Genomic DNA, 14,939 nt, shown 5'->3' with positions numbered 1-14,939 from the left:
ACAGTTCATGAGCTCGAGCCCCGTGTGGCCTCTGTGCTGACAGCTCAGAGCCTGGAGCCTGCTTCGGGTTCTGTGTCTCCCTCTCTCTGGCCCTCCCCTTCTCAAAAAATTTAAAGAAAAGCAGTGCAAATCATACGTAAATCAAAATTATTTGAAAAAAAGCCCAACAAAATAGACAATCTACTAGTTAATCTATAATTACAAACAAAAATTATTCAATAACAAAGGGAAATACCTATTGGAACAGAGGAAGTTAAAATCACTCATAAGAGGTTTATCTATCTCTTTGCTAGTCCATTTAAAATTCCAGAAGAAATGAATAATTTCCTCATAAAATATAATTTAGCAAAATTGATCCCACTAAATATAAGGAGTTTAAGTAGACCAATCACCATAGAAAAAAACAGTTACCAAAGACTTTTTTCTTCCCCCCAACAATGCATGCGTGCACATGCGCACACACACATACTCCTCTTCCTCGCACAGGCCCACACGTTGGATAGAATTTCCCGAATTTCCCAAATTTCCCAAGGGAATTCTATCAAATCATCAAAGACCAGAGACAAGGGCAGAGAGAAAGAATACAAACTTCTAAATATTTTTATAAATCAAGAATAAAAGTGATACTTAAACATAAAAAGGATCACATACCCACAGGAAAAGAAAAGTACAAGAATACTCGAGGTCGCGTGGTTTGGCGTGGAACAAAAGTTCAAACCAACCAACACCCAATGAGAGAACAGCAAATAAGTAAACTGTCCTACAGTCACCAGCAGTGAAAATGAATACACGAGAAATCCACACAACATGGGTAAGTTTCAAAAACAATAAGCCGATGAGAAATTGTAGAAGGATACAAATGATAGGTTTCCCTTTATAAAAAATTTGGGAACAGTACGCTGTTTAGGGATACAGACTGGGAGAAAGGAATTAAAACAGCTGGACTAAGACCTCCTCACTCCTATAAAGCAATGAGTCTGGGGAAAGAAAGAAGGCAAGTGACTCCTTCTAATCTTTTGTAAGTATGCTAATAACCAGACTACCTAATAAACAGCCTAATACTATTTGCTAAAATGAGAGCTCTTGTTTCTGGAATTGCTCTTACCAGGATGGGACTGGTTAAGGATCACCTGACTAAGGACTACCTATGGTGCAGAATGTATGGGCTCACGAGCCATGATTCTCTACGCTATGCAGTAGAGAGGTCTCATAACCGAATACTACTCACTGGGCAGCGGGGGTGGGGAGGGGACCTGTGATCCTCACTTGGAGACCTCACCTATTTTCTGGGTCAGAGAGCATATGTCTGATGCATGAGGAAAAGACCTAGGAGTCCAGGGATGACCCAGACCCCTCCCTGTTTCCTCTGCACCTCTATAGTCTGTACTCTTGAAATTATTAGCATAGCTAGATTAGTACAGCTAGATATCTGTCAGCTCTGATTTAATAATCTGACCCTTTGAGTTAGTTCAATCATTTATCACAGGATAAGAGCTTTTCAGGTAAAAGTATAAAGAAAACAAAAGAATAGTGCTGGGGTTGGTGGGGTGACACCAGGGAGGGCTACAAAGGATACTTCCAAGTTACTGGTAATGTTTTAGTTCTTAAATACATGAGTGTATCAGTCAGGATTCTCCATAGAATAAATAGGATATGCATGGAGACTGACTATAAAGAATTGCCTTGCATGATTGTGGAGGCTGAGAAGACCCAAGATTGGCAGTCCAAAGGCCTGAGAACCAACGGTGTTAGTTTCAGATGGAGTTCAAAGGTAGTGGTCACCTATGTCCCAGCTCCTGAGCATCAGGCGGAGAGAATTTGTTCAACAGATAGGCTGAGGTCTGCCCACACTGGCAAGGGCAATCTTCTTTACTTCATCTACCAACTCAAGTGTTAATCTCATCCAGAAACCCCCTCACAGACACACACAGAATAATATTGGACCAAATATCTGAATACCTTGTGGCCCAGTCAAGTTGACACAGAAAATTAACCATCACAAGGGGTGCTTGTTTCATTGTTCTTTGAATAACAGGTATATGCTAAGTTCGTGAAGGATATGAACTCGATGCTAAAAGTAGTAAGCAAATGCAATTTGACAAAAGGAAGACGGTGAATACAGAACAATTTCTGAAAAGGTTGGTATGAAGGAGAAGAGGGAGACGGGGAGGTAGCTTGATAGGTCAGAAGTGGAACAACATTATACGGGGTGTAACCCATATAATGGGGAAAATGTATGAAAACTTCTATTTGACAAATAGATTATATAAAGAATATTCAGAATATATAAAGAACTCCTACAACCCATGAGTAACAAAACCACCCAATTTAAAAACATCCAAAGGATGGGGGCATCAGGGTGGCTCAGTTGGTTAAGTGACTCTTGATTTTGGCTCAGCTCATGACCTCAGGGTCATGACATCGAGCCCCAGGTTGGGCTGCAAGATGGGCAGGGAGCCTGCTTAAGATTCTCTCTTTCTCCCTCTGCCCCTCCCCTGCTCTCATGAGCCCTCTCTCTCTCTTTCTCTAAATAAATAAACAAACAAAGCGAGACAAACTTTAAAAATGAGCAAAAGATCTGAATAGACATTTCTCCACAGAAAATATAAAAATGGCCAGTAGGCACATGGAAAGATGCTCAATGTCATTAATCATTGGGGAAATGTAAATCATGACCAAAATGTGTACCACTTCACACTCCACTGAAATGGCTATAATTTTTTTTAAAAAGACAATAACGAGCATTGAGGAGGATGAAGAGAAATGGGAAGCCTCATTACACTGTCGGTAGGAAAGTAAAATGGTGCGGCCTCTGTGGAAAATAGTCTGGCATTTCCTCAAACAGCTAAACATCAAGTTACCATATGACCGGCAATTTTACCTAGACATATACCTGAGAGAATTGAAAGCATATGTCCACACAGAAAGTTGTACACGCACGTTCACAGCAGCATTATTTGTATTAGCCAAACTGATGGAAATAACCCCAATGTCCATCAAGTGATGAACAGGGAAATAAAATATGGTGTTATCCAAGCAACGAAATATTAGCACAAAAAGGAACAAAGTACAGATACATACCAAAATATGGATAAACCCTGAAAATATGTTAAGTGAAAGCTAGTCACAAAAGTCACATGTTGTGCAGTCCCATTTGTAGGAAAAGTCTAGAAAAGGCAAATCCATACAGAGAGTAGATGAGTGGTTTGGGGGCAGGAAGTTTGGGGGGGCAGGGAATAACGGAAAGTGTCTGCTAACAGGTATGGGGTTTCTTTTTTGGGTTGATGAGTGGATTCTGGAATATGATAGAGGTGATGGTACGCAACCTTGTGAACATGCTAAAAACCCCTGGACTTTAAAGTTTTAAGTGGTTACTTCTGTGGTATGTGAATATCAAGGGGAAAACAGGGAAATGTCACAGATGGAACGTCCTCAGCTATAGCCTCATTCACACATTATGGGTAAGCACGTGTCTAAAGCAACAAGCTTTCCTGTTCAGTCACACACCCAAACGGAATCAGATCTCTGGATTCTGCTCCCTTCTGGCCATGGAAGGAAACAGTGAGGATCAACAGTGAGGAATGCAATTTGCTACTCACAAAGTGTGCTCTAACCTTCAATTAGAGGCCAGACAATAGTTACATCAGATAAGTAACTTTAATAAAGGGGCATGGGACCTAAAACTAACCCACAGCAAACAGTCTGAACTCAAGTCAACAAAGCCATAAAGCCATGATGCATAACCCAAGTCAAGGCCACCTTCATGGAAGCGGGATGGGTGCGACTGGTAGAGGGCTCCGGGCTCACACTCTGCGGGGCTCCGTGGTTTAATGCTCTTTTACCAACTTGAAATTCTTACTAATTCTATCTTTAAACTTGTGTTTTAGAAGTGATGTCCAATGGAACAATGGAGCAGGTGCACAAGTCGGGGAAGTAGATGCAATACGTATGTCTGCCATTCCCTGCACCCATGAGCCTAGAGTGACGGTAGGTGCACAATATGTAAGAATTCAGGGAGCCTCCAACAGAGTACAAGGTAAGTGTGTTACCTTGTAACTAAGCAGAGGTACTGAGAGCCTTGGAGGTCCCCCGTGCAAACCAGAACTGGCTTTGAATGCAGACAGATGGTAACCCAAGGGTCCTACGAAATCCTTTCTCACCCAGGTTATTCTGCAGTACAAGCCAACCACTTACACTGAAATGACATAGAAAAAAATGGAAAGATATGGTGGTCCACGGTTCCTTTTCCTTTCAGCCCTTCTGTACTCACCAGTAACGTGAAGATGGAGTGCTGATAGAAGGAACGTACACCAAGAAGTGAAATAAAAATAGCTCAGTTCGTCTTATATAGCGTTTACACTGTTCCAGCAGAAACAAAATGCATAGGCATGTAGGAAGGAGCTACAAAATGGAAATTGTATGATTCTGCATGGAAGTTAAACGCTCTTATATTTGCATTTTAAACTGGCATTTGTTGTACAATATAAAGAACAGTAAAATCTATGCTAAAACTTAAAAAATTCAATTTTTACGTCCTTACAGTGGCATTAAATAGCAAATAGACCATAAAACCCCATAACGAGGCAAGAGAGATTGCAGAAGAAAGGGAAAAGCTGGGTAGTATCTTTAACTGTAAGCCAGTGACCATGCATCTCCTCCATCAGGGGTTCTCACATTTGAGGAAGGCCAGAGACACCGGGAGGCCTCCACAACGTGGATCGCCAGACCTCCTCTTGGACTCTCTGATTCGGGGGGTCTGGGGTGGGGCCCCAGAACCTGCATTTTGTGAAGCTCCCAGGTGGTGTGGACACTGCTATACCACACTCACAACCACCGGTCTAGAATGTGTTTATCTCAGCCTCTGACGTGTGTCCAAGCTAGGCAATGCCATACAAAAGGAGTGTGCTGTTACCTCATACATGTTCAATTGCTCTACCAAGTCCAGGTCGGTCCCTTTCTTGTTCAAGTGCCGCTGGGACACGGCCGCAATGCCCAGCTCCTCCAGGCAGTCCACCACATCGTAGAAGCTGTCTTGGTCTGGCAATCCTGACAGCGTCTGGATGAAAAAAGAACAGGACACAAACACGTCTTAGGGGGCTGTCTCAAGGCTTTCAAAGCATTTTTTTTTTGCAGGGGAGCCAGTAAGCCAGGATTATAACTCTATAGGACAAAGCAAGACAGATGACAAGATCATTTGAGAAAAAAAACTCTTAGGGTGGTAGCAGAATGCACTCCAAGAGCCCACTCCCTGGTATACAGGTACTGTCTAATCCCCTTCCCTTGAGCATAAGCAGGACACTTCCAGGGTTAAATTACATTATATTGCAAAAGTGAACAGATTTTCCAGGTATCCTTCAGGTCCCAAGTCAGCTGACTTTGAGTTAAAGGGAAGATTAACCTGGGTGGGTGGGCCCGACCTAATCAGGTGGGCCTTTTTAAAAGCAGGTTTAGGCATTTCCGGAGCTCAGAGACGAGTAGAGAGATTATCCTGCTGGCCACGAAGAAGGCAGCGAGCCACCATGAGTTCTCCAGCTGCAAGGAAATGAGCTCTGCCAACAACCACAAAAGCTTGGAAGAGGATCCCGAACCTCAGACCAGACTCCAGTCCTGGTCGACACCTTGACTACAGCTTTGTGAGATTCTGAGCGGAGGACCCAGCTAGGCGGTGCCTGGAACCGGTCCCATGGAAATTGTGAGCTGATAAGTCTGTGTTGTTTTAAGCTGCTAAATTTGTGGTAATTTGTTACCTAACATGCTCAGTGATTAGAAACTCCTGTTACGGTCAATCTACCAACAGCTGGAGTTATAGCAATTTAATGATTCCTTTTTCTTTCAATTTGGTAGACCTTCCCCTTGGTCTATGAAATTTAAGCAAACATGAGAAATTTCAAAGCAGCAACCAAGAGACAAAAAGATAGCCCACGACAGAGGGCGAGGTGGGGGGAAGCTGACTTCTCTTTGAATTCTGTGTCTCTTAAAGATGATCTCAGAGCAGGCTTCTGCTCAGAACTAGAGGGACCTTGAGGTTATTTACTGCAAGTCCTTATCTTAGGAATAGGGAGATGAGAGCTGGGGAGGAAAGGGATTTGCCTGAGGGAACAAGAAGTTCCTGCCGACCTGGGACAAAAGCCTAGCCTCTCCTCACACACTCTTGCTTCTACACAAATTATTCTGGCCTGGAATCTCCAACACAGGTTTTTACTCCCTATTTCACTGCCTTTGCATTTCCAAGAACCCTACAGATAGATTTCAAACTTATTCTGAACTCGCGGAAAAGAAAAGACCAACACTGTCTTAAGACCAACGTCTCCAACACTTCTATTTGGGGGCTATTAACATTGGAAAGAATGTCTCCGTTCGTAACACAAATAACGGCTTGCTCCTTTCTATGCTGACCAAAGAGGACACAACTCGGTGCTGTTGAGATCAGAAATGAAGGAAAAATAACCGGGATGCAAGAGCTTAATTAACCAGGGGCCCCAGCAAGGACCCAGAACAGGAGGCTGTGAACCAGTCAGACTCCATAACAAACAGGTGCTCCCAGGCGAGCGGCCAAGTGTGAAGGCACCCGCCAGCGCCTGCAGGTGCCAGGTGAGGTGGGGCCTCTGCCTTAGCAGGCAACCACAATCCTGAGCTGTCCCTGGCTCCTGAGGCTAATTGAAAAACTATGCAGCCGTTCAAAGAATCCTATCATCAGAACAATCCATCTTTTGGTTTTAGTGAAAACCCTTGAACTTGTTAAAAGATGAGGAAGTGGAAATGGGGCCCAAGGCCAAGGACAGGGCTGGTGATCAGAGATGCCCTGACTGCAGACTGCCAGAATTGCAATTTGAGGAACCCAGGTGAGGCGATATTTAGTGTTTGATTGACAACTTCCTACTCAACAGTATGGGGGCCACGATGAGGCAGACAGAAGCCTCCTCACCTCTCAGTTCCCTTCCCTTTTTTCCCTGAGAGTCAACTGAAGTTCTTACAGAACTTAGCCCAGGGAGTTAAATTCCTGAACCTAATTCCTGTGGCCTTAGCAAGTCCAACCATGATGCCAGCTGGGGGGGGGGGGGGGGGGGGGGGGAGGGGGAGGAGTACTATTAAATAAACAATTAGGTCCATAGAACTGAACAGATTCAGGGAGACTTGCTCAAAATAGGTCCGGAAGTGAGGGTATTAAGAGGTCATTTGTCACTTCCACTGTGACATTTTGGGCTGGAGCCAAGCCCACATACCAACCCCTTCCATGTGTGGCTGCAGGGGTAGATGGCCTTTTGCCACAAACAAATATGGCTTCTTTACTTGCAGAGGAAGAGGACATTCACCTATTTTCAGCTGATTCTCTAATATCTCCACAAACTGTTCCACAGCCCCACCCCTCCCTGGCCTGTCCTCTCCCAGTTCCACCTGGACACCTCGCCTCTGAGTTACCTCCTCCTGGAAAATGTGGCAGCCATTTCAGAAAGTCTGTGAGGCAAAAGTCTCTTGATGCCTTGACTTTCAGATGACACTCCTGACTCCCCTTCCTGTTTTCTTTCAGACCCTGTCTTGCCAGGGCTTGTGACACATAAATCTTCACAGGCATCTCTCAGAAGGAGAAAGTTCTGTCCTAAAGGGCATTTTATTTTTCTCTCCTAGGTTCTCACTGGTCGCATCAAATCTTTCTTACAGAATAAAACCAGTGTGGCAAATGCCTGCACACAAATTTTTTTTAATGTTTATTTTTGAGAGAGAGAGAGACAGAGAGAGCATGCAAGCGAGTGAGCAGGGGAGAGAAAGAGAGAGAGGGAGACACAGAATCTGAAAGAGGCTCCAGGCTCTGAGCTGTCAGCACAGAGCCCAACACAGGGCTCGAACTCATGAACTGCGAGATCATGACCTGAGCTGAAGTCGGATGCTTAACCAACTGAGCCACCCAGGCACCCTGTGCACACAGATTTTCATTGCAACATTACTTGTGAAATCCAAAAGCTGTAAAAACCCAAATCTCCTTCAATGGGAGAATAAGTTGTGGTGTATCTGTATCATAGAATACTACACAGCAGCAGAAAGAGCAACCATTAATACACCCGGTAACGGATAAATCTGAAAGAAGGCAGCCTCAAAGGGTTACATCCTCTCTGAGGCTATTTGACGTTTTGGAAAGGAAAAAACTATAGGGATAGTGAATGGTTGTCAGGGGTTGGAAGAGGGAATCAAGATATCACTAGAAAAGGATAACCTGAGAGAGATTTGGGGGGAGATGGAAATGTTCTACATTCTAACTGTGAAGGTTATGCATCACGATACAAGTGTTAAAACCCACACAGCTAAATTCTTTAAAAGTTTATGGTAATTAACAATAAAAGGAATGTAAAAATAAAGGCAAATACTCAGCATGAATCTCAGCCCTTCCCTGAAAGCTGCAAGCCAGCCCCACAGTAACACCTCTTGTCCCTCATCTACCTCTTCCTGTTCTAACAAGGTGGGCAATATCTGAGCCCCTCAAAGTGGGGGATTCCCACTGCGGGGACTTCAGCTGGATGAAGAGAGGGCATTATAGAACTTCCGCTTGCAGGATGAGAAGGGGTTACTTTGCGATACTCGTTCAAATCTGATAACATGGGGTCAGGGGTATGGACAAGATTGGTGGTGGGGGGGGATTAGCCTGGATCTTGGAAATCCCCCATTAACGTCTCTGTTTAACAAAGAGAGCAAGCGTCAGTCTCAGAACCATACGCAGGCTAAACTTTAGTGCCCCTGTTTTGTCATTAAAATGTTCATGTTTTGAATTCCACGTTATTAGTCCATCTTTTATTTGCTTAAAAGAAAACTTAGAAAAGCAATATAGTAATTTCCCAGATTTCAGAGCCTGAATTTTTTCCAGACCCATATTAACATTTCAATTTACTTTTTTTGTTTGTTTGGGATCTCAGAAGATTTTGCTCACTGGGGCAATAAACATGACTAAAATTCAGCAAAAGAAAACAAACCCAGTGTGGATTCTAGTGGTTTATTGACCTTGAGGAAAGGATGACATTTGGAGCAATTGTCCATAGGACGTTCCTCAACCTCCCCTGAGCCAGAACTAACACGAGAAGAGACAGAACTGCCAGAAGAGAAAGAGTAAGCGAGGAATTCCTGGACGTTAAATGCCATCTGATGCCAAAAAGAATGTGACAGGCACTGGGTCCTTGCCAGCGCCCGGCAGCAGAATGGCCACACCCGCCCCCGCTGTTAGGACCATCGAACCACCCGAGCATGGCCTCCGCCAAGAGGATGGGTAGCATTACAATGGAAACACCAGCCAAGAATGAAAATTCCATTTTTGCTGAAGTCCACATTTTCCAAAACCAATGTCACTGACTGAAAAGGACAGGAAATAGATGACCCTGATCTTAAAAATAAATGAACAGAAAATTGCTTTAAAATTGCATGGTAAGGTATACTCGCCAATCCTTTGAAAACATAAACAAAATTCTTAGGATTATCCTACAGAAAAGGATGCCCATTCCCCACCATGACCATACTAGAATTTCCCGGGTCCTTGTCAACAAAATGACATTTCATTAAAAAGCAATCCCTGCCAATATGACCTGGGAGGAAATGTCTGTTTTACTATATATTTATTTTCATCTGAATAGATTTAATGTCCTTCATTTTTCAACTGGGTTCTTGATAAATTGGTAATAGTATAATTTTCTGCCCTGTTTTTTTGCAAACCATTTCCCAATGTGCTGCTTGCCCTTAGCTTTTATTTGTGGTTTTAATTTTATAAATAACACCTTTTATAACTTAATGCAGTGAAATATTTAAAAGCCCTTCTCTTTGGAATATTTTTGACACGTTTGATTATTAAAATAATCTTCATCTACCAGAAACAAATTAATCTTCCCCTCTCCTTCTTTTTCTACTGTTTCATGTGTTACATTCAACTCTTTAATCTGTCTGGAATTCATTTCGGTATTGGTCAAAGCATGTATGTTCATTTCCATTTAGCACACCCCCTCCCCAGTCATGAATGAAGCTAACCCATCCCCAGTGATTTCAACCCTAGGGTAAGTTGCTCTGTGAAGTGAGGTCTGTTTCATCTGGCCGCCAAGGAAAGGGCCAGGACCACATTGTTTTAATCTTCAGAGTTTGCATGACATTTTAATAACTAGAAGAAATTACTTCTCATAATGCTTTCTACTATATGTTCCCAGCATCAGGGGAAATGTTTCTCTAGTTATATTTCATGAAGAGATTCTCAGTCTTCTTCTCTGAAGAACCATCCCTCACTATAGCTGGTACTATAGGCCTGCACCCAGCAGCTTGAGGAGTGAAGGCAGGCCCACGGGGTGGTTGGTGAGATTCCTGGGGTCTAGGGCACAGCAATCTGCAGGAGACACCCCTCCAACACACACACCACCTCAGTTATAAGGAGGAAGGGACACCAGTCCCGAGGGTGGGCTGGCTCAGGGCATCGTGGGGTCAGCACCACCTCTAGGGATGGATGCTGAAGACTCATATTACCCTGCCAGGTGGTGACCAGGAGGGATGGGTTGGGAGGGAGGAGAGCATAAGGGTGATGTCACTTTCATAAAAGGAGAATGAGACCCACTCCCAGCAGTCAGAATTCAATACACAGTGGAACAAGAGTGCCTTCATTTCTCCTGGATTGTACACTATTTTCATAGGGTACCACTTGCTCATTTATGCTCTTACAGAAAAATGTTTTCAAGGGGACATCTTGATAGGAAAAGCGGTCAGAAAATTCTCACTGCCATCTCTCTGGTTTTGTTAGAAAAGACCATGCACGCACATCGTATGTGGGCAGAAAGGGTTTTCTCTCGCAAAGAAGAACACCGTAGCCATGGTTCCAGCCACCATGATGGGGGTGGTCTTTGCTCAGGGGGCAGATTTTAGATTTTCACATCGTATTAGTTCCCTGGGGCTACTATAACAACATACCACAAACTAGGAGCTTAAAACAGCAGAAATTTGTTCTCTCACAGTTTGAGACTGGAAGTCTGTTATCAAAGTGTCAGCAGAGCCATGCTGTCTCTGAAGGCTCTAGAGGATGATCCTTCCTTGCATCATCCTTGGCATTCCTTAGCTAAGAGATGTATTCTCCACTCTTGGACTGTTTACACATGGCTGTCTTCCTCATATGCATGTGCATACATCATCTCCCCTCTATGTGTATACCTCTCTTTTCCTCTTCTAGGGACATCAGTCATATGGGATTAGGGTCCACCTAACGACCTCATCTTACCTTGATTGCATCTGCAAAGACTCTCTTTCCAAATAAGGTCACATTCATAGGTATTCACAGGGATTAAGACTTCAACATATCTTTTAAGGGGACATAATTCAACCCTTAACAATCATCAACCAACCTTGTTCACTAAAGTCATGGCATAAACCAGCAGCTCTGTGTCGACCCCATCTTTTTCCTCCAGGATTTCCATGATATTTGACCAGGGTGTGACTCCTAGGAACAAAGCAATAATCATCAGAAACAGCGAGTCAATGTTCCTTATCCAACTCATACCATAGTTCATCCGAAGACTCATCACCCAATGATGACAATGTCTTTCATTCACCAAATTTCAAAGGGTAACACTATCCTCAGGGTGGACTTGAACACGCTTCTCATTTGGCAATAACAGACCACATCGTTCTCGTCCACTTGAAAATGTACACTCTTTAATGTCAGGATGGCTATCAATTTGCTTCAAAGCTCCCTTTATGTTAAATATGTAATTTGAAAAAAATCCATTCACGTGCTGCTTTTTAAGCCAATGAATTTCACTCTCTGAGCATGGAAACTCTCAATAAATCCTCTCGGAATGTCCCTCAGCATGTTATGCTCTGACCTTCCGCAAGGGAAAGGGAACGTGGGAGAACCTTATATTGACTCCAACAGTGGACTCCAAAAAGTAACAGTGAAACGTCCATCTGGCAAACATTTTAAGAACAGAAGTATATGACCTGTGTTCAGTCAAGGCACAAATACTGTTTAAGCATCAACAGGTACAAAGAACAGGGTCTACTGGAGCCTGCCTTCAAGGGCTTTATAATCTAGTGGAACACTTAGGCATAAACTCAAGAACACACCTCAACAGAAACTAAAAGTATTTAAGAGGCAAAACCATTTAGCTAAACCTGTCACTCAGCAAGGGTTGTCTCTTGCAGTGCAGATGGTCAAGGAGAGCCCGAGGCAAGAAGTGGCACTTCACTGGGGCTCTGCAGGTGAAGGCTCAGGGGTGGTTAGTCCCTGGCTCCAGGAGAGGGCAGGAAAACCCATCACATTCAGGACTGATAAGCCAAGGCCAACGTCACAAGGTGAACACAAAACGGGACACAATTTCCTACGTCCGAGATAAACATTTGAAGTGAAATACTGCCTTACCCTTGGCACGGTGGTAGGGAACATGAAGCCTTTCCTGCTTTCTCTAAACAAATCTCAAAGGGAGATTGCTTATTTTTGCTGATAAAAGTAAATTCTGATATAATGGAAAGGCAATGGCTTCCAAATGCTAGTTCTTGGATGGGTAACGTCAGAGCTGATTTCCTGGCCTTGCAAACAAAGCTCCCCAAGGTCAGCAACGTTATCTATCTCACCTCTTTGCTGTCAGCACAGTGCCTGGCCCATAATAGGAGCTCAATAAAATGTCTGAAGAGTAAATGAGGATCTCTGAGAGGGCATGAACTGGGTTAAGCTGGAGCAGTTTTAAAACAACCAGAGGGCAAATGCATACAGTACGAGAAGGAAGGAGGTAGGAGAATTTTTAAAAAAAGAACAGGCACGGGGCGCCTGGGTGGCGTAGTCGGTTAAGCGTCCGACTTCAGCCAGCTCACGATCTCGCGGTCCGTGAGTTAGAGCCCTGCGTCGGGCTCTGGGCTGATGGCTCAGAGCCTGGAGCCTGTTTCCGATTCTGTGTCTCCCTCTCTCTCTGCCCCTCCCCCGTTCATGCTCTGTCTCTCTCTGTCCCAAAAATAAATAAACGTTGAAAAAAAAAATTAAAAAAAAAAAAAAAAAGAACAGGCACCTACTATACGATGTTAAAAATGCAGATACAGCTTAATATGGAGGTCTGCTGGCTCTCCTAGCTCGGGAACAGAAAGCTTCCTCTTTTGCCAAAATTGCCCAGTTGGTCAGTACTAGGGAAGCTTCCCTAACCTTTCCCAATTCCAAACACAAGACCACGATCTTTTGCCCATTAACTTCTAAAATACCTCCTTGCTGATTTTTACTATCCAACTATTCTGAAGTCCTCACCTGCCCAGCAAAATAACTGTTTCTGCCCTCATAACAGTCAATCAATGTGGTCAGTAGGTCTTGGGTCCCACTGTCCAGGTACTATTCGAGCACTCCAAATGCTTCTGCTGTGTTTAGGACAAGTGCAACTTGTATTATTCACACTCAGCACCCAACCTCAGCATAAAACACAGGTTCTAGTGGGTTGTCCACCTATGGTTAAAAGGAAGACCAGCAGTGAAACTAAGCATTTCCAATGGCACTAGGGGGCCCAGAGAAAGCTTCCTGGTTGCATACCTTGGAGTCAAAGAGGCCAAACAGGGCCTGGGGAAGGAAAGGCCAAGAAGCAGAGGCAGGCTTAGAGGGAAGAGGGGAGTAGGCAGACCATAAAGACATACCCATGTGCACACCTTTTAGTCCTTTATAATGAAACATTCAAACACTGGCTTAACTTAATGGAAAATGGGCTCTTCAGCTGTGACATCTGATTACCTTTTAACGATTTCAAGTCCGGAAAGTTGCATATATTCCTACACTGTTGAGATGAGTGTTAACTCTCCTGTGATTGTTTGGGGACCAGAAAATAGGTAAGATGTAAAAGAAAGAAGGTAAAGGGGAGGAAACATTTTGGTGTAACAAAACAGCCTTGGCAGGGCTCAAGGTGGCCCATGTGAAGCACCAGCAGCTTCTGCTTCCCCAGGAGCCGCACCTGCTGGAACTAAATGGTACAGGTCAACCCCTCTCCCCACCGACCTCTGCTTGCACCATACAGAGTGTGTGTGTGCTTGTGTGGGTAGGGGGCTGTCCTGTATTCGAATCATCAACTGTATGATCTTATCCCTTCACAGGACAGAGAAAGAAACTGAGCCCCAAAGTAGCGGAATGAACAGAGTCTCAAGAAATGCATCTAAATAGGAGCATTCGTATCAACCTTGGAAAATTCCTGAGATAGAGCACTTAGTCCTTTTGCCTGGGCACTAACGAAGCATATTAGAAGACAGTAATTTCCCTAATCATTGCCTTCTCTCTCCAGCTCCACCCCCAGACACTGGCTCTGTGAGTAGAGGCTCCACGAGAGCCCGTTTTTCCTCTGATGTTTCAAGTACATCACTGGCACTTAAATATTTATTGAATAAATGGATTTTATATGAAAAATACTTAGCACAGTATCTGTTACGTAATGTCAGTAGCTGTACCCGCCATGGTGGTGGGGGTGGTGGTGACACTCACGCTTACGCACAGGCCTTCTACATGGACTCCCAGGCAGGTCCCCTTTTCCCGCCAAACCACAGGGCTACTCTCTCAACCCAGAAGAAGCCAGCCCACAACGGATGACTCAATACTTTCTTCCCCTTACTCTCCTCCTAGGTCTCTAGGGTAGCTGCTCCCCGACCAAAAAAGAGATTTAGCACAATGCCTCATAGAGTTGGTCTACCACTCAGTCAGAAGGTCCTTGCAGCATGTTCCACATCTTTCTACGTGCCTGACAAACACATGTAACACAGATACTTCTGCTGTAAATAACCACAAAAATGAGCTGGAGTTTTCTCTACCATGCTTTGGGAGTTCGTCACAGATCAGTGTATCCTGGGGCAGACGTCAGAGACAGGATGGCTTCAAACGATGGCTGGATTTTTTTCCCTGTTAATCCCGTGTGATACACACATTTAGGAGTTATGCCATATCTCATTACACCAGATTCAAATGAAAATAGAGCTTCTTCAAG

General features: G+C 44.0%; 1 protein-coding gene across 15 annotated transcripts in view; it reads right to left on the bottom strand.

The window, feature by feature from the left end:
* FHOD3 (formin homology 2 domain containing 3) overlaps nt 1–14,939 on the bottom strand; it is a 476,592-nt gene that overhangs the window by 160,433 nt on the left and 301,220 nt on the right. For all 15 annotated transcript variants that reach the window (XM_043558633.1, XM_043558622.1, XM_043558632.1 and 12 more), the window contains exons 8-9: nt 11,349–11,443; nt 4,913–5,056 (exon numbers count right to left, since the gene is read on the bottom strand). In XM_043558633.1, the coding sequence (XP_043414568.1) occupies nt 4,913–5,056; nt 11,349–11,443 (239 nt within the window). The remainder of the gene's footprint in view (nt 1–4,912; nt 5,057–11,348; nt 11,444–14,939) is intronic.

The sequence above is a fragment of the Prionailurus bengalensis genome, chromosome D3, assembly GCF_016509475.1.
Source record: "Prionailurus bengalensis isolate Pbe53 chromosome D3, Fcat_Pben_1.1_paternal_pri, whole genome shotgun sequence".
Taxonomy (NCBI): Eukaryota; Metazoa; Chordata; class Mammalia; order Carnivora; family Felidae; genus Prionailurus; species Prionailurus bengalensis.
This window is presented reverse-complemented; position numbering and strand designations above follow the sequence as displayed.